The sequence below is a fragment of the Echiichthys vipera genome (assembly GCF_963691815.1).
Source record: "Echiichthys vipera genome assembly, chromosome: 2".
Lineage (NCBI taxonomy): Eukaryota > Metazoa > Chordata > Actinopteri > Perciformes > Trachinidae > Echiichthys > Echiichthys vipera.
The window spans coordinates 7,202,455-7,222,198 of record NC_139827.1 but is presented as its reverse complement, the minus strand read 5'-3'; the positions used below and the strand labels follow the sequence as shown (position 1 = coordinate 7,222,198).

Below are 19,744 nucleotides of genomic sequence, written 5' to 3'. Positions count from 1 at the left end.
TCGCGCTGCAGCCCCTCTCCATATAAGGAGATCTTTCCGCACGGCGTCCTCTGATTGGTCCGGCCTCATCCACTGGGTGTGGCGCATGCAGATACGGTCCTGCGCGCTGACCAGAGACGGAGCAGCAGCAGCACGCAAACTAACCTGTGTTCATCCAGTACTACATCAAACCTGGGGCCGGTAAAACACACTTTTATATATCATCCTTCCACCGCTCATGTGTGGATCGTAATGGGGATGATGCACAAGTGTGATTCACAATAAATCAATTCAATCTTATTTTTTTTAGTGCCAAATCACAACAAAAGTTGTCTAAGGACACTCCGCAGAGTAGGTAAAGGCCACACTCCATGACTTATTTATTTTATTTTATTTACATAGAGCCAACAATTCCCCCTTGAGTACACAGTGGCAGCGAAAACCTTCCCTTTAACAGGCATGGAAGTTGAACAGACCCAGCTCTGTGGAGGAAAAGCAGAGAGGAAAGACAGAGACACTTCCAGAGATGCAAGCAACCATAAAGCTAACATTAACTATAATAACATCTATAGTAATGTGAGTATGACTTATGTGTTATGGCAGTTAATATAGTACAATAATAAGACACAAGCACAGCTAAGGTGATGAATATTTCAATGATAATTATCGTGGTAAATGTGATCAATGATGAGTAGTGGTAATAACAGCTGTGATACAAGGAGATATATTACTGATGGTGTTCTTATGGCTACACATGTTATAATTTATAAAACTCATAGTATATTTGAATAATAGTTATAATCGGGCTGTTAAATCTGAAGTAACACCCTTTCAAAATACGATTTCTGGGTCCAAACGCTCCGTTGAAACAAAACAGACAACAACAGCCGAACATGTGATCAATTACGATCACCTCTTTTGTCAGTTAGACGTCTTTTTCATCGATAAGAAAGAGGTAAAATGATTAGTTGTTTTTTTAAAAAGTGCGGCGTTACGAGGCTCGGACCGGCTTGGACCCGGAAATCATATTTTGAAAGGGTGTTACATCACGATATAACAGCCAGATAGCAGCAGGAAGATTCACGCAGGACCACGGCAGCAGGCACCACCACGATCAGAAGAAACCTGCGGGACGACAAAGCACAAAAGACTCCGGGGAAGAACCTGAAATGTTAACATGCATTGATGAGACAGGAATGATACAGATAAGATCAGAGTATCAGGAACGGGATTATTCCCCGACAGACTAGGCCTGTAGCAGCGTCATTAAGCATAACAAAATCATCTTAAATCCTGTTTTATCTGCTTAAATCACAGATCTTGCTGCAAAACACCGCCCTCTACACAAGTTGAAACGTGCTCATGTGTTATTTTCTATTGAGCTAATGAGCCCATTTTGATGTAATTCAGTCCACCCTTTTGTAGTTTCAATCCCTGACCCCACCACATCGGGAAAGGACTTCCTGATTACACCGACTCTCGACCGCATTTGATTAATAATAGCCTATAGATGGAATTGTGTTCTGTTCTTTATTTGTGCATTGGTGAAAAAGGGGGGAAACACACCCAAACAGATGCATAATTCATTTAATTCAGGTGAAGCACGCGAGGGAATGCAACAGATCTCAACTGCACTGGAGACAGTGCTGATGCATTTGCAAATTCATGGCAGATACTCGTGGCCAGTCGCGCCAGGACCACAGGCCGGGACATGTTACAATCTCAGGGTTGCTGACAGCACTGTTAACACCCTGATTAACAGGTCTGCTCTGGCATACCAGTGTCAGAGCAGAGTGACAGTGGGGTTAAACCGCGGTATGTTTACAGCAAACACTCAGAAGGCTGTGAATCTTTTATCTCTCATCACTTGTCATGTTTAAGTGAGTGGAGTGGGAAAGGAGAAGCAGAAAACAGGTGCGTCATTTCCCGGACATATGAAATTATTATCCAGTGTGACCTACTGTTGTATGCATGAACCAACGTCCACATGCACACACCCAACATGACGAGGCTTGTGTGTCTCTAGCCTGTAATGTTTAGCTGTGTTGTCTTTTTTTTTTCACTTGGAAGTCCTAGTGCAAAGCTCATCTTATAAGTTGACCAAGTGGGTGGGTCAGGGTGCCGCTTTAACTCAATAAGGGCACCGGACAAAGACTCGTAAACTTACAGTAGGAATTCTCAGTGGCTCTATGTGTTCCTAATAAGGATATATGGCAGCTGGCTCACCCAAAGAGACAGGAAGTAGGTTTCACAGTACTTCACTTCTTCAGATGCATGCAGGAAGTGACCACACAGACCTGCAAACGCCCATATGTGACCAGGTAAGGATAACAGAGAGGGGGGGGGATCAGCTGATCAGGGGACTGGCTTTTCAATGTGGCATTATCCTGCTCTAAGACACACACACTTCTTCCGCACACACATACGCACACGCACACACACACACACCCCAAGTATAAACCCAGGGCAGGAAAACCATCCCTTTAAGAGTTCCTTTGGATGACATCCATATAAGGAGATATTGGAGCTAGTCACATGGGGGGGAAGAATGCACTGCTCAGGTCATGTGACCAGTCTGAGGAAATGAATGAATCTCCCTTTTTGAGGCTGAGTGTGTGTGAGTGTGTGTGTGTGTGTATGTGTGTGTGTGTTGCTTTAGGTTTGATTTCTGCATCCTTCACCAGTACCCTACCCCGACATGTATATGTAGAGCAGGAAATATCACCAACGTTGTTGTTTTTTTAGCCTTTAAACTTTGTACTCACTGTGTCCTCCCTAACAGATATTTCTCAATGTTTCCTCATTTCATAACTGGATGGCACGTGTGACTCATGCATGCATTACAACACACACACACACAAACGTGCACGCTCACTGCATTGCTCACTCACACAGTCAGACAAATCCACAGGCTTGGCTCTTGTCTCTGACTAAGACCGTATATGGAAGAAGCTAGCAGGTAGCTTCCACTTTTCACTCATCCCTATCTCTAGCGCCCTTTCTCTCTCCTTTCAACGCACACTCGCTCTCTTCCATTATTCGCCACACTTCCAATCAATCACTTCCTTATGCCTTTTCCCAGGACAGGGACAAAGATAGGAGTGCAACTCAGTGTAAATATTTGCCGGTTTCACTCTGGAGCAGTCTTTCCCAGTCATTTATGGCATCACATTCCTGCTGAGGTTCATCCACAGCAATGAGAGGAGGTGTGGCTTTTGCAAGTGTGTGTGTGTGTGTGTGTGTGTGCGCTCGGTGACACACAAAGAGGAAGAAGGTATGTGAAATACTCTTAAATGTAATGTAAGAAGATACCTATTCATGACAGAAACTCTCCCCCAAAACTCCAGTCTGACAAAGAGAAGTGAACGCATGAAAGCGATTCTCAGGTTCCTGCAGTGGCCTTCAGTGCGTGTGTTAAATTAGTTAAATGAACGACCACTTTACAGTGGTTTGGGCCCAAATATGCCTCTGACTGTCTTTATTTACAGAGTTTGAGGCCAATCTGTTGTCTGTTAACCACTTCCAGAGTCCAAACCAAACATGCAGAAGCAACATTTATTTACTATGCAAAACAGAGATTAAGGCGAATTAGGAGGCGGGGAAGTTTTTGGGTAAAGTCGTAAAACCAGATTTTGACACAGGGCCCCTCTGTCAGACAGGACCACAGGGTTAGGTGGTAATAATGTGGGACGCACCCTTGTAGATAAGGGACTTGCAAATTCTTAAAACACATTTGTGATTCATCAAATGAGATACAAACAGGAAGCCCGGGGCACGTGCCTACTTCATCCAGCTGCCCATTCTGCCTGCAAGGATGAGGATAAGAAGTAACTAAACTCATAGATTTGTCAGTTATCTTATGTCTTAAATTAATACTTCAACCTAAAAATGACAAATATAGAACGATTACTTTTTTCACCGTATTTATTTTTGGTTTCAAAAAACGTAATTTCAAGTATTCAAGGTAACACGGGCTGAGTAATACAAATGTAGATAATGTACAAACTAGACAAATGCATTTCCTGTGGAAAATGCATGTGAACGCTGAAACGCTGATGCTAAACTCCGTTGGATTTGAAAGTTGAATAATACCAATAATTTATGAAAGATGTGGAATATTTTAAGGGGTATTTAAAGCTGAAGTGACACTGCATTGCTGGTTTAAACGTGTAAAAGGAAGCTTTCAGCATTCACACAATGATCATTTTTAGGGTGATGAGTTCCTTTAATGTGTTTGAAAGATTTATGCTTGTAAATGTTAAATGTTTTAATACATATTTAAACCGCACTGTAAGCACGTGTGTGTGAGATGTGTGTGAAATAAATAAACTTCCTGCTTACAAACATTTTTTAATTCCCAAAATAGAATTATTTTATTTTCACCCTGAGTAAGATTTATGTCAATTAAAGCATTAGAAAAGACAGACATTTAGAAAGTTTCTTTGTTTTTCTATCTCACAGTATATCCTACATCTTATCAGAGGGACTATTTAAGAAACAGATTGTGATTCAGCAACAGTCGAACAAACAAATATACACTTTATACACATTTACACTTATTGTTTTACAGTTTTTAGGGGAAAACAAGCACATTTGAGACCTACAATGAAAACATGAGCTGCAAACACCAGTGTCAACATTTGATTCTTCTTCAGGTGCGTCAAGCGGTCCAGCTCTTCCCCAGGTCGACCAGCTCCATGCCTTCACAGTAGGACCGTGGCCTCGACACCCTCACCTGGTTTCGCAGGGAAACAACACACAATGAAACCTGAGATACCGGTATACGTCTCTCTCTCTCTCAGGGCGTACTCACACTGTCCTTCCGCACCGCGACCCGGGCTTTAGGGTACTTTTCCCCCCTCCCTCTCCCCCCGCGCCCCAGCCCCGTTTGTACTCACACTGCCAGGGCGGGCCAATGCTTCTTGCTGTCCATACGCCATCACGCCGTAACACGTCACACGCATTGATCGCGTGTGTGTGGCTTTGTTTACAAATCTTTCCACAGACCTCAGAGTTTTTGTGCGTCTTGTCGACTGTTTTTGAATATTTTCATCCGACCAAATCTGCAGTAAACACTCCAACGTGAACCTTTCACCACCATTGTTGTTGTTGTTAAATGTCCGCGCATGGTCCGTCCTTCTATTTACATGTCCGAACAGCCGGACATAACGCTACTGCCGTAGGGCTCGTGCTCGTGCTCGTACACGTGCGCACACTCGTGCTCGTACATGTGCAAACGGCTACGCTAAAGCCCACCTCTTTCAAGCGGGCCGTGGACGGGTGCACTCACACTGCTTAAAGGTACTAGGCTTTAGCTGAAAAACCGGTTTTGGCCCGGTACAGAAGGACAGTGTGAGTGCGCCCTCAGTCTCTCACACGCTAACGCACAGTCAAACTCACTGTGGGTGTCCTGTGGGAAGCCAGTTGCTGCAGAAGTGGGAAGGGAGTCCAGTGAATGGGTTCAACAGGCCAGCTACAGACAGAGAGGTCACTGGCCTTCCCCGAGTCCAACACACCGTCCCCAACGCTCATCTCGCTTCCCCTCCAACCGTACTGAGAGCTGCAGGGGATACAGAGAGCCAAGGGGTTATTTACACAGACGGCGTTTATCTAACTATGAAGCGAGGAATCTGTGTCCTTCGCACATTTGTATTGCTGAGGACCCAATGATGTGCTTTGTGCTGAAGGTGTTGCAATGTGAACATGTTTGACATTAATAATCTTTGATTAAATGAAGGGCTGCAGCAGCGGGCAGGGCTTTAGGGCTCCACTCCACAGCTGGAATATTGTTTGGTCTTCTGCGGTTCGAACTTTGATGTGAAAAAAAAGAATAAATAAAGTGGAAAAGAAGATTAAATCAGATCATTAATCCCATGCCAGCTGCACAGTCCTGCTCGGAGCCGGTGTCTCTATTAGCACATGTGTTGAATATGGTGCAATTTGGCCATTTGGTGGCACTATGGTAGCAAACTCCCCTTTTAGGCCTGTACCGGATTAATCTGTTCATATAAGCCACACCCATTTGTGTCCAGATTGATTTTCTGTCGTTTTAAACCCACAAATCTGGGGTTTTTTTTGCTACTTCTTCTACAAATATGTAATATCACTACCAAATGTGCTACAGAGCACCTCTGGAACAAGCTGGGGAAAATAACTTTTTCAGATTTTTGATTTGTTGTACAGTTTTGCTTTAGCTGGCTCTCTAAGTTTACTCAAAATACAAAATACTGTGGGCAGGGTTAAAACACAAAAATATGTTTATCTTCTGAACGCCTTGTGCTGTTGTAACCAAATTTAGTGGACATGTGTAGATATAATGCCCGAGTGGAAATGGTAAATTTGGTACCATTCAGTCAGTAGGTGGCGCTGTAGCGGCATCATCTAACTAAACAAAAGGAGGTGTTCACTGTCTGTGTGTTTGCATGAATGACCTTTGCATATCTCAGGAAACATTGATCCAATCGACTTCACACTTGGCAGGTGTTTCACTGAGGACCCAAGGGAGAACAGTATTGAGTGTGAAGTCAATCGGACGAGCGCTTCTCGAGAACGATGCACATCCAGTGGCCAAGCGAGTGAACGGGCACTGCACTAGTTTACTACACTCAGTGTCAATATTTACATTTTTCTTTGTCAAAAAAAAGTTACGGGAACTATAAGGAGTAAACAGGATATGGCCAGATATGTAGTTTTATATATTGATATTGGATTTTTATTGATTTATTCACTTTATTTGAACTTTTATTACATTATTTTCTTAAATCTGATGTTGCTTAACACTTAACTGCAGAGTACAGACACATGTTTGTTATATCATGACATGTATTTCATGTATCATTAGGTCAGACAGACATTTGCGTAATCAATAGCATCTGATACAGTCAATATGGGACGTGTGTGTGTGTGTGTGTGTGTGTGTGTGTGTGTGTGTGTGTGTGTGTGTGTGTGTGTGTGTGTGTGTACCTGTGGGGGTAGATTGTATTGATGCGTGCTCCGTGGCTGGGGCAGGTGGAGGCCAGGGACAGCGTGTCGTCATGGTAACAGCAGGGGCGGTCGAGTGCCCGCAGGTGCAGTAACTCATCGGAGCGTGTAAAGGCAGGATTATCTAGAGAGTCTGCTGATCCTGCCCACGAACGCAACCAGAACCGTCCTGACAGCTCATCAAAATGGTTGAACCTGCGATAGCTGCACACACAACAAATCACAATGTGGGGGTAAATATTCACCTTGTCGCTTCAGTTTCATCCGGGTTTCAGTAAGAATAAACTCTTTTACATACAGCGTGTGAATGTTCTCATTTGACCAGGTCATTGTTATCCCCAAAGCAACTTCAGTCAAAAGCAACTGGACTTGGTTATTTGTATAGGAAGACGTTTCACCTCTCATCCAAGAGGAATACACACATGAACTGATGAAGCCTCTTGGATGAGAGGTGAAACGTCTTCCTATACAAATAACCAAGTCCAGTTGCTTTTGACTGGAATTGCTTTGTTATTACGCCGGTTTTAAACGTCACACTGTTCTCCTGGAGGAAGTAAAGCTGTGATGTAGGAGTCCATCTTTCTCGCTCTGCTCTCTGTTAAAAAGTCTCACACATGTTGGATGTTAATCTCAGCAACAGGATGAAACCCCAGTGTCTCAGTTACAGAGGATAAAACTCTTCTCACTTGCAGTTTCACTCTGATTTAGGTTCAGACAACAAGAGTTTTAAAGGTTGGCTCGATCAGCTTTAAGAGGCTGAATCTCAATGTTTGCATTTTAACACATTTGTTGAAGGCTGTCCATATCTAGAATTCACCAGGTACCCACAACCCTCTCATCGAGACATTTTGCGGATTTCCAGAGTCTGCTTTGGTCAGACTTTGTTTGGATGATTACCATAGTTCATAGAAATAATTCAAATTATAATAATAATAATATTAAAGCAGCCTTATCCTCTAAGCTACACACAGTTTATAAGTCTTAATAGTCATATTTGGTGTAGAGGTCTATCTTGCATGTATTTCAAATGTCTGTCGGTAGGTCTGTCTTTGAAAACTGTTCAGAAAAACACTTTGAGATGGGTAATTTTAATTTATCACCTGGAAAGTGAGTGAGGTTTGAAGTCCTGACTAATAACACATTTTACCCCCTTAGTCAAGGCCCAGCATCCTAACAGACTCCACCTGATGGCAGTGAAAATGCGTAAAATATTCCCATTAAGTTTTTGTATTCTGTATTTAGGAAAACATGTTGTATGTTTATTGTCCGAGCGCTGGATGTCGTATGTTGACGATTTTCTGTCATGACAGACAAAGTTTTATGAATCTGAGTCAACAGTGCAGTCTTAATCCTCAGTATCTGGCTCCACCCAGTGGACGTTAATGACAATTACTGTTTGTGTAGTCAAGGTGATAGTTGTGTTATTGCCATGGTCACATTAATTAGAGTTGTTTGAAGTCATGTTAACAGAGATGCATTTTATCGTTGTGTAAAATAGTTTTAAGGGTCACCCCTTTCATTCATTTCCAACACATTTCTTTTAACTACATCCTCCTCTAAACATCCGTTTATACATCATATGTCACGTACAGAGCATCTCTGTGGTACCTGTGAGTTGTGTGTGTCACTCTTTGCGTTGTTATTTGTTTGTTGTGAGCTGTTATTTTCTGTTTGTACATCAGTGAGTCGTACCTGCTCCGAGTCTGATCTACTTTGGCCTGGATCAGAGCGGCACGGTAGCGTCGCACTGCCACAAGGGCCAAAACGCCAATCACTGTCACCATGATGAGTAAGATGGCAAGACACGCGCCCACGAGCCTCGCTCGAGTCATCCTCACGTCACACCTCTGACCCATATACCAGAAGTCCTCTCCTACAAGGCAGCTAACACACACAGAAAAACACTTGAATGCACAAAACGTCCGTGGGTGGACAGAAAGATACAAAAGTCAGTGTTATGCGTTAGTGCCTGTGTGCTCTTACCGGCAAACTGGAAGTTGGGCTGGGTGGTGAGTACAGATGCCGTGGTGGTGGCAATGGTCGAAGTGGCAGACGGAGGAACAGCTGTAGTTTGAAGTGCCGGGCTGGAACACACACCTGTAGCCTGCTGGACACCTCAGTAACCAGTCACACACATCACCCTGCACACCTGTAGGGGCGATGAGTTAAAGGATGAAAGTGTTCAGTTAACACCAGGCACAACCTAATACAGTATAAAGGGCTCCACAGACTCCATTACTCCCAAGAAGAGCTACATAAATTTTATCGGGATGTCCCACCAACATGTAATCGATGTAAATCCTTCTTCATTCCTTGCATGTAGTAAACTTAATTTATTTTGGAAATGTATTTCTCAGTGTTTTCTAAGGTTTTTATAATTAGGAATTCTTGAGTTATGGACAAAAATGCATTTGGTGAGGTCGCAGTAACCTTGACCTTTGAACGTAAGCAGTTCATCCTGGAGTCCAAGTGGATGTTTGTGCCAAAACTGAACAAAATCCCTCCAGGTGTTCCTGATTGTCTTCACAAGAATGGGGCGGACAGATAACCCAATGTCGTTCAACCTGGGTCACAAATGTATAGTTTTACTTTAAAAAAGAAAAACAATTTCCAAAAACAACTGGGCCCTGTAGTTTTTTGTAGTTTGACAAAACATGCCATTGGGTAAGGCGACACGGTAGCCTGGTGTTAACACTATCGCCTCACAGCGAGAGGGTTCCTGGTTGGAATCCCGGATCGGGCCCTTCTGTGTGGAGTTTGCATGTTCTCCCCGTGTCTGCGTGGGTTTTCTCCGGGTTCTCCGGTTTCCTCCCACAGTCCAAAGACGTGCACGTGTTAGGTTCATTGATGACTCTAAAATTGCCCGTAGGTGTGAATGTTTGTCTGTCTCTGTTCGTCTCTATGTGCCCTGTGATAGACTGGCGCCCTGTCCAGGGTGTACCCCGCCTCCCGCCCGATGTCAGCTGTGATCGGCTCCAGCGACCCCGACAGGGACAAGCGGTTGAAGATGCATGAATGAATGAATGCCATCGGGTGCAACAATGTTTTTTAAAAAAAAACAATGGAGCTGGAACAGATATATACTGATTTATCAGGCCATGAGTAAACGGACAACACTTGTTAGAAGGATCATTTTGTTGTTTTTCCAAATTATTTATTGACTGTAAAAGATTTAACCAGCATTACGTTTTAAATATGTCTGCCTCTTTGTCAATGTTAAAAGAATAGTGTCAATAATCTGCATGGCAGAATGATAACGATGAGGTTTATACATTATTTTATACTCTGCAAACAAGTAACCCTATTGCCCCAAATACTCTGCCAACAGAATACGCCTGTCAACATGCAAACATGCAGCCATTGTGGATTTGTGTATAAGGCAAACACCAAAAGTGAAGAGTACAGTACAAAGATTACATGCCACAGTAACAAGTTCAATACCCGAGTAAGCCACATGCTTTAATGCGATCTCTCATAACTGGATTGTGAGCTTAACTCAGTTATGATGTTTACATGCGTCTGCCCTGTAACTGGGTTAATTAAATAAGCAGGTTATGGTAAATGCGTCCACTGTTGCTGACTGACCTGGCAGTGTAAGTCGTTTTTGTGTCTTCGTTAGAGAGATGGCAGGAAATTAGGGGACGGAGGATGGGACCGTAATTTGTTTTTATCGTTATCGTAATAAAAAAAACAAACACTCGCAATAAGTTATTCGTGAGCATCTCATCTCAGACTTACCTCCCAATGTGATGTTGGTGATCCTGGATGATCTGAAGCTCCTCCCGTCACAAACCGCCTGAGACAGTCCTGTTCGTTCCAACAGTGACGTGGGACCGGTCCTGCTGAGCCACTGCAGGGCCCCACTGGTTTTAAACTCCACCAGACTCTGCACTGCATGGCCACTAAAAACAACAGCACATTCACCTTCTGTATCTCTCCTCACAAAAAAAACTCCTGTAACCCTAAGTTTGTGCCTCTCATGTGTGACCAAGCAAGTTCTGCTAGAACCAGAGGACCAGATTGATGAGGCCAACGAGCGCAAGAGGGCCAAGTATGCTGAGCTCACCAGTCAGTGCCGGAGCAACGACTGGAAAACCCGCTGTGAGCCTGTCAAGATTTGGTGCAGAGGTTTCGCAGGGCATTCACTCTAGAGAGTGTTCAAACTCCTTGGTATTAGAGGACTGCAGTTGAGGAGAGCCACTAAAAACATTCCTTGAGGCCGCAGAAAAGGCCTCACGGTGGCTGTGGAGCCGTAGGGGGGATCCGTGGTGCGCGCTACTTGTACACAAGCCGGGGGGTTGATCGCCCCTGGTTGGGTCGCCCGGGGGAGAAGGGTGTCCGATGATTAGACCCGAAACACCCTGAGGACCAAGGTCCATCGCTGGTGATGTGTGTAAAAGTATCACCGTAAGGTGTATTAAAGTTCTGCGAGAGTTTACAACATTTATTGCTTCTTTCTGAAGGGGACATAGTTAGCAACTAGCTGATGGACATATGGAAGCATTTAGCATTTTATTTTTCCTCCTCTGGCGTTAGAGGAGACCATAAAAAAGCTAAAAGGAAAATGAACATTTGATTTACATTAGTCACTTGGCCAGAAACACAACCTCAAATGAATGAGGTCAGCTGTGTAAATACGCAAACCATTTGCCAAAAACAACTGTTACAGTGTGAAAAATGTCAATGTTGTGTTTAAAACTGGAGACTTGAGTGTAGAGGTGCTACATGAGGCACAAACTGGGGCTACACACATGCTTTAGCTAAGCCACAGAACAAATGTACTCTGTAAGACCTCACCTGCTCCACACGTCCAGCAGCCTGCTGAACCCCGGAGCTTTCTGCAGGTACGGCTCCACCTGAAAGAAACAGGGACTAAGAATTATATAGCAGCTACTAAATCAAACACTAAAGCACTTTGAAGCTCTGATTTATGAGTGCTTCTCTCACCCAGGCAGTAGTGTCTTCCTCCAAACCAGAAGTGGATCTTAACTCTTCTACGACGATCTGCAGCAGCAGCTCAATTGACTCCACTGGAGAGAACAAGAACTTATAATAACAACAGGCTTATTCACCCGAAACATATTAATGAATTACACACACATATCGACAATACCTCTGATGGCTGCAGGCTGGTCTGGCACAATGTAGAACTTGGGTGTCTGACTCGTGGTGGAGCTCGCAGTGGAGGTTGAAACAGAAGGTGTGAAATGGGTCTTCTGGCGGGGATGTGGTGTTGTCCAGGGTGGAAGTCGCCGTGGAGCTTTAGCTGTGAGAGTTTGTGTAGTTGTGGTGCTTGGAAACCCCTGCAAAGACTCATCCTCTCTCTCTACTTCTACCTCTTTATCCCCATGTCCGCCATCTGATTCTGCAGTTGTGAGCGAGGGCAGAGGAGTGTGTGTAGTAGTACTATAGTCATGGGACTGTTTATGTGTAACTGGGACATTAGTAGAAAACGGCAAAGTCAGGTGGTTCTGCGTGTGAGGCGTGTGTGAAGTTGAGGATTTGATTGTTTGCGAGGGTGTGGTGTTGTGGTCGTTGAGGGGTGTGCGTGCGGCAGATTCAGTGGTGTTGGAGGGCAAAGACAGGGGTGTGTGAGTTAAATGTGATCCGACAGGAAACGTCGTGTGCGTTTGGAGCGTGTGTGAAGGTGTAGATGAATGTGTGGACGTGCTGGAGGACAAAGGAGGAACTGGAGTCGCTGAATTTGTGTGTGAGATGTCACGTAAGAGTGTGTAAGTAGGACGCAGTGTGAATGTCTCAGTAACAGGAGAGGTTCCTGCGGCATCTCCCAACGTCAGAGCTGCTGTCGGCGTAGAAGAAAAACCTGTGAAACTCAAAGTCCGGTCATCATTTTCAGTAATGTCAGGCGAGGAGGAGATAGTGTCAGTAGTGATGTATGCGTTATCAACATTTCTGGGTGTACTTTGTGTCGTCTCTTCTTTGCTTTTCTGCGTGAATGAGGAGGATGTGTCTGAAGGAGGGGAGCGCGTGAACCTCTCTGTGCTTAGCAGAGAGTTTGTTCGACTCTGCGTGGGAGAAGTGAAAGTTTGAAGCGTCTCCGTGTTTTCAAATTGATCAGTGGACTCAAACGCTGCGGTCTGACTGCTCACGCCAGACGCAGCTGATATAGATGAGTCAGCTCGACTAATGTTAGGATGAAATGAAGCACCGGCGGCGGTGTCAAGCCCTGTGACGTGGCCGGCGGATGAATAAGTCCAGCTGGGACCCTGTGAGGATGATGATAATGATGATGAGGAGGATGACGCAGTGGGTTCAGTATCAGTGTGCGCGCTGCTTGAGTCATCCTGCTGTGGTTCGGTGGGAGATTTTAAAGGGTCAGAGGTGACGGCGGAGGTCAGATCAGAGTTAAGTCTGTCTGTGCTTCGCTGGCTCCTCCAGGAATGGGGTAGTTTCTCTCCAGGTGCCCCACTAACAGCTCCGCCACGTGGGACTTGGATGGTGCCACTCTCCCAGGTTGTCCGGGAAGGTAGCTCAGGGGGAGAAGAGGTGAGATGTGGGACGCCGGAGCCGGACACAGTGGGGGGATCTTGCGTGGTAACAGATAGTTGAGCTGTGTGTATATCTGTACCAAGCGAAGTGTTGGGGTTACTGGCTGTTTCATGTGTCAGTGCTGTCTCGGTTCGAGGGAGCTCGTTGCCAGAGTTTGTTTCTGTGTTCGCTTCCTGTGATGTGTGCAACAGAGCGTCCGTGCTGAGTGCATGCTGAAAATATGGGCGTGTTCTCCCTCCGGCAGACATTTTATCATCAGCGAGGTGAGCAGCTCCAGATGTATCCGCTCCATTGTTTGGTTCTTCCTCAGGAAGAGGGAGAGTTTCCCTATCGGCTCTCCCAGCCCCAGCGAGTCCCTGCAGGGGTGAGGTGGGGTGCAGCAGCCTCGGGTCCTGAGAGGTGGGACTGGACACAGAGCTCAACGCCAGACCTTGGTAGAGGCGACCTGTGACCCTTTCTGTCCCGCTCACCTCCTCTTGACCAACAGGAGCTGTGCTTGTAAAGCTGGTTCCTGTCTGAGACCAAGGCAAGAGGTGTTGGTCCGTATGCGGGACGGTGTGGTCCTCCGAGGAATTCCTCTCATCTTCCTGGACTGGATGACCAGGAACAAACACAAAAACAGAGAGGGAGAGGGTGAGGAGGGACAGGGTGGAAATCACAACATTTGTCCCTCACACCCCAGCGAGTGTGATAAGAACTTTCCGTCGGACAGATTTACAGCTTTGAACAAAACATGTCCGCAGTTACAGCCAGACACCATGAAATCCTTCTACTGTAAATAAAAAACACCTCTCATGTTTTCATTGAGACAACAACAAAACCAGCTCTAAAAACATTACATTTTATTAGGAAAATTAGATTGAACTCTCGTGATCAGGGGGCAGGAAAGTGGGTCACGCTGACTCAATCAATGTAACTAGATAATTGAGTCATGGTTTCTCACCGTAGTAAGACAGTTGGATTTGATCCGAGGAGCGTCCTGCTCCCGTCCAAGTGAAGGTGGCTTTGTTTCCATCGCAGCCGGAGAGCAGAGTCGTCCCCCCGCTCTGCAGGATCTGATCCACCTCGTTCCAAACACAGCGCACCGACACCCTCGAACCACTGTCCAACTTTAAAAGCACCGTCCGACCCAGAGGAAGAACTGTCGTCCAGGTGCAAACTGGAACCGGCGGTGTTTTGTCAGGCTGGTGGTTCGTGGGGTCGATGTCAGTAAAGAGTCGGGGTAAAGTGAGATTGATGCGACCGGCAGGCTCTTCGTCCAGGCTGACACTTCCACCGCAGTGGTCGTGGGAAAATGTTTTATCTGAGGAGAGAAAATAAAAGATAAAAGAGAAAAACTACATCATTTATTTAAACAATTATGGATTTGAGGTGTGGACTTCTTCCGTCCCAATACGGACTTTTTAAAATCTGGACAATGACATCACGATATAGCATGTTTTCTGTTTATTCAATCCATAAATAGTCCATATGAAATAATCACATTCAAGATTCACTTCAAGATTCAAGAAGCTTTATTTATCCAGAGGGAAATTATTGTGCAACAGTTTCAATACAAAGATGGGAAAGGATCAAAGTGACAATAAGCATAAAAACATAAATCAAATAAAAATAAAGCTAACGTAAAATAAATCAAACAATAACTAGATGTGACAGAGTGCAACAGACATTGTGGTTAAACGTAGGTTTATACAAAATACAACAATACACACCGTGCAGTTTAGCAGCAGATTGAAATGAAATAAGTATAAACTGATAAATAAGTGATAAGGAGCGATAAGTGATTAAAATGTAGCAGCATTACCTACAGAACTAAGTTACAGTGGTAAAGATAAAAGTATTTTCTCATTTTATTGACAACTTTTGTGCCAAATTAACAAAGCAGTTGAGATATAGAGAAAACATATAATATAGAATATTATAAAAACAAAATGTAGTTTGCTGTGGTCTTGTAATGATCCGTATAGACTCTGTAATTATGCATCACGATATCTCAGTGTGTGATTTGATCATGATACCATTCATTTGAAAGATGATGAATTATCATATTGAATTATCGCCCAAAGGTTTATTTTTATTTCTCATATTATAGAATGACTTTACTTTAATGATCCCAGACTGGGAAAGTATTTGATATTATGTCATTTGAAGGATTGTTGAGGCATTAACAAGTCAAAGCAAAAAAACAAGAGAAATAAGATTAAAAAAATGAACATTTGTTTCTATAACACTTCACAGATCATCCCTCTGGTTTCCTCACATTTGAAGATCTTTGGGTGTGTTTTTAAAGCATTCAGGTTTCCACAAAACTCTATTTTCATATTCATATTTACAACAAAGCAGCACTACTGTGACTTCAATTAAAGGGCAGATGAGCTGAAATGAAGCAGCACTTTCATATTTAAATAAAGCGTGATGATAAAAAAGCTACACAATAAGATCTATGGCAGTTTGTAGGCAGATTTCCTTACCTGTTGTGATAATAAGAAGCAACAGGCAGGCGTGGAGCTGCATTTCCAATCCTGAGACATTTCAGTGTCGGAGACCCAATTAATCCCGAGTCCATGCAGATGGTTCACACTGACAGTGTCTGTGCGTTATGATGAGGAGGACGAGCACAACCAGGCAACGCGAAAGAGTGATCCCAGTTTTCCTGCAGTACAGTCCCAACAACACACACACACACACACACACACACAGACACACACACACAAAAAAACCCGGAGAGGCGTCAGAAACTTTCCTTCTCCATCATTTCCTCCTGAAGGAAGCGGCTGCTGTCAGGGGCTCAGGGCTGCACACACTCCCCTAAATTAGATGCACGTGTATCCGACGGTGTGTCCTGTAATGTGTGTGTGTGAGGACAGACAGACAGGAGGGGTTTTAACACCGCCCTCAGGCTCTTCTTGAATCTATCACCATTTCCAAAGATGAGAGGGAGGAATCCAGTGTTCGCGGCAGGAGCTGGTTTTTACACGCGCGCGTAAACGCAACACAGGAAACCTTTACCGCAGGAGGCATGGAGACATGACAGGGCGGAGCGGCTTATTAGGCTTTTATATCCACTCCCCACTGTGTGTGTGTGTGTGTGTGTGTGTGTGTGTGTGTGTGTGTGTGTGTGTGTGTGTGTGTGTGTGTGTGTGTGTGTGTGTGTGTGTGTGTGTGTGTGTGTGTGTGTGTCAGGCTGGGACTGGAGACCAGAGCTGCAAACATAAACATCATTTACAGTTATGTATTAACCTAAATATTGTTTTGGCCACTTTAGGGCTGAAGCAGCAGTTGTAGGTAAACTTATGCCATTAATACTGAAAACCATGAACCCCCCCCCCCCCTCCCCCCAAAAACACTTTTGTGCCCCTCCCCAATCCTGACATCCTATGTGCACCCTTGCTAAAACTACACTGTAAAAGAAATACACAGTTACAAGTAAAAGTCCTGCATTGAGCATGTTAAAGTATGCAGGATAATCAATCAGTTGCAGGTTACTTATTAAAAGTAAAAATACAAAATGCAGAAATCTAAACAATTCAATTTCAATTCAATTTTATTTATAGTGCCATTTCATAACAAAAGTTATCCCAGGGCACTTTACAGAGTAGGTATAGACCACACTCTATGACTTAAATAAATCTGAACAAAACTTAAATAATTCAAAATAAATGTAATAATTCAAATGAACAGCAGCAAAACCTCACACGTGTTAAGCTGCAAACATCCACAAAAAACTGCAGCAGAATAGAAGCCAATTCCTTTTTAATTCAATCTACTGAACGTTCAGCTGTAGTTTAGGCTTCTTGTGTACGCTTGGGTTATTTATAACAACACATCATATTTTAGAAATAATCTTAATTTGTAAAGTAACTAGCGGGCTATGCTAACTAAAGCTAACGATAAGGAAGTAAAAAGTGCAACATCTCCCTCTGAAATGTGGTGGAGTAGAAGTAGAAAATAGGCTAGTGGTCCCTCTAAGTCAGGGGTCTGCAACCTTTACTATCAAAAGAGCCATTTTCCCCCTCTTCACCAAGTAAAATTTGTCTGGAGCCGCAAAACACATTTGATGTCACAGCTTATAAAGTTGTATATATAGTTATATACTATATATTTAGTTGCATTTATGAAATTTTAGAACAAAAATAAAGAAAACTGTTGACATTTCATTCCCATTATGATTATGATTACCTGTATTATTGTTGCTTATTTCTCACCACATATCAAGCATACGGAGGAGTCATCAATGTTGGCAGTGAAAGCAAACTGATCTCTCCACGCAACTCTCTATTTTTCTCTGATACGTTTTTTTTTGGGGGGGGTTATCCACGGTTAGCATGATGACAGCACAGGTCAGACACTCAAGATTAACAGGGAAAGTTGCTGAGCGATGGCCGTAGCATGTGACGCATATTTTAGTTTCACATAATACTTTTTAAAAAATCACCTTGAACTCCAAGATAACAGGTGCTCCCTTTGAAAGATCGTCCACTGTTCAAAAAACACATAATTTATTTCCATGTTATTTCTTGGCAAAGCTACAGGAGCCACTGAAAAGGGACTGAAGAGCCAGAGGCCCTAGAGCCGCAGTTTGCAGACCACTGCTCTAAGTAAACACAGCCTTATTCATTACACGCCACCACTGCTGGTGCTAATTAAGCCTTGATTTGGACACGTTTACACATCATATTATCACCTTTTAAAGGAATAGTTGGATTTTTTTGCAAATATCCGACTATTCCTTTATCTTTCGGGTAGATAGTTAACAAACCATTAACCAATCAGTCGTTTTTTATTCATCCATCCATCATCTGCAACCACTTGTACCTTATTTTTATTTATTTGACCGGGACATAAAAATATTACAGATGTGGTGTAGGATTTCTAGCTACATTTGCGCCACTTGCTAGGATTTTCTGTCTATTAATTACCAAAGATCATCATTCATCTTCAACCGCTTGTCCCTGTCGGGGTCGCGGGGGGCTGGAGCTGATTCCAGCTGACATCGGGCGTGAGGCGGGGTCCACCCTGGACAGGATGCCAGTCTATCGCAGGGCAAATAGCATCAAACAGAGACAGACGACCATTCACACCTACGGGCAATTTTAGAGTCATCAATGAACCAAACATGAGTTAAATTGAGTATGGAATAAATAGTGAGATTCTCATACATTTAACATGATTAAATAGAGATTAAAACATTTACAATATGTTACAATCCCATGTTTGTGCACTTTTATGTTATGTTATATACGTAAGTGTATGTGGATAGTTTTATTTCACAGGTCTGTCCGTGTTTATGCACGTGATCTAAATGAGCACATGTGTATCTGTTCCTTTATCTGTGAGTCCGTGTGTGTGTTTGTAAAAGTGCATGATCAGTGACTGCAGGTTTGCTTTTGTTCATTTCACTTCTTCATTGAACAATTTCAGGTTGTTCAGTTCGTCTTTTTATATTATTATTAATGTTTTATATTGTTTTTTTATATCATATTCCAAACCCTCCCTCAGAGTGGATTCACCGTGAAATGTCCCTTTATAAATAAGTCGTTTTCACAAAGTTGCTTTAATTATAAATGCTGAAAAGCTCAAACGTGTTTTCTTCATCGCATCATTGCGAAAGGGAACCCGTCCCAGGATCAGCTGAGTTTACCAAGTTCATGTTGGATTGACAGGAATATAATGTTACTTGTACATATTGTCGTCATTTCAAGGACATGGAGCACGTGTTGACAGTCTTTATTTTCAGAATAAGGACAAAAAAATGAACAAAGCAAACATGTGACAAATTTGAGACAGTTCAAATTTTAAAAACCAAAAACACAATCTGCAGTCTGAATGTAAACAGCCCCAACACCGAAACTCAGGAGCAGATTATTATTAATGCTTACAACATCTGACAGGACTTTATTTTAAATAATAATCCATTTAAAACCAAACAAAATGATGATTTTTCATTATAAAACTAATATAACTGAGTTCAAAGGTGGTCAGAAAATAAACCATTTAACCTTTAACAAAAAGAGAAAACTGAATATTTCGGCGTCTTAATGGTAGAAAATTAAAGGTGTGAGCCTGTTTGTCCTTTGACTCTTTATCGGCTATGATTGATTCATTGCACTTGGAAGTAATGAACTAGTCTGATATCACATTTGATTTGAAGTCCAACTGAAATTTCCTTGCTTTTGTCTGTTACAGCAAACACACATCTGATCTGCACCTCACTTGCCATTTGTTCCCCTGTCAGGACGCTACAGCAGCAACAGTGGGGCCTTAAAAGCATTTC

The 19,744-nt window shown here is 43.3% G+C and overlaps 1 protein-coding gene across 1 annotated transcript; it reads right to left on the bottom strand.

Moving 5' to 3' along the window:
* Positions 1-4,383: 4,383 nt before the first annotated feature.
* Positions 4,384-16,045, bottom strand: LOC310953226 (uncharacterized protein). Its single transcript, XM_083922188.1, has 11 exons — positions 15,942-16,045; positions 14,414-14,773; positions 12,074-14,062; positions 11,908-11,990; positions 11,758-11,816; positions 10,699-10,862; positions 8,944-9,109; positions 8,653-8,844; positions 6,943-7,164; positions 5,380-5,539; positions 4,384-4,714 (listed from the first exon to the last, which is right to left on the bottom strand). Exons 1-11 carry the CDS (start codon positions 15,982-15,984, stop codon positions 4,640-4,642), a joined length of 3,513 nt encoding a protein of 1,170 aa, XP_083778314.1. The 5' UTR covers positions 15,985-16,045; the 3' UTR covers positions 4,384-4,639.
* Positions 16,046-19,744: the final 3,699 nt, after the last annotated feature.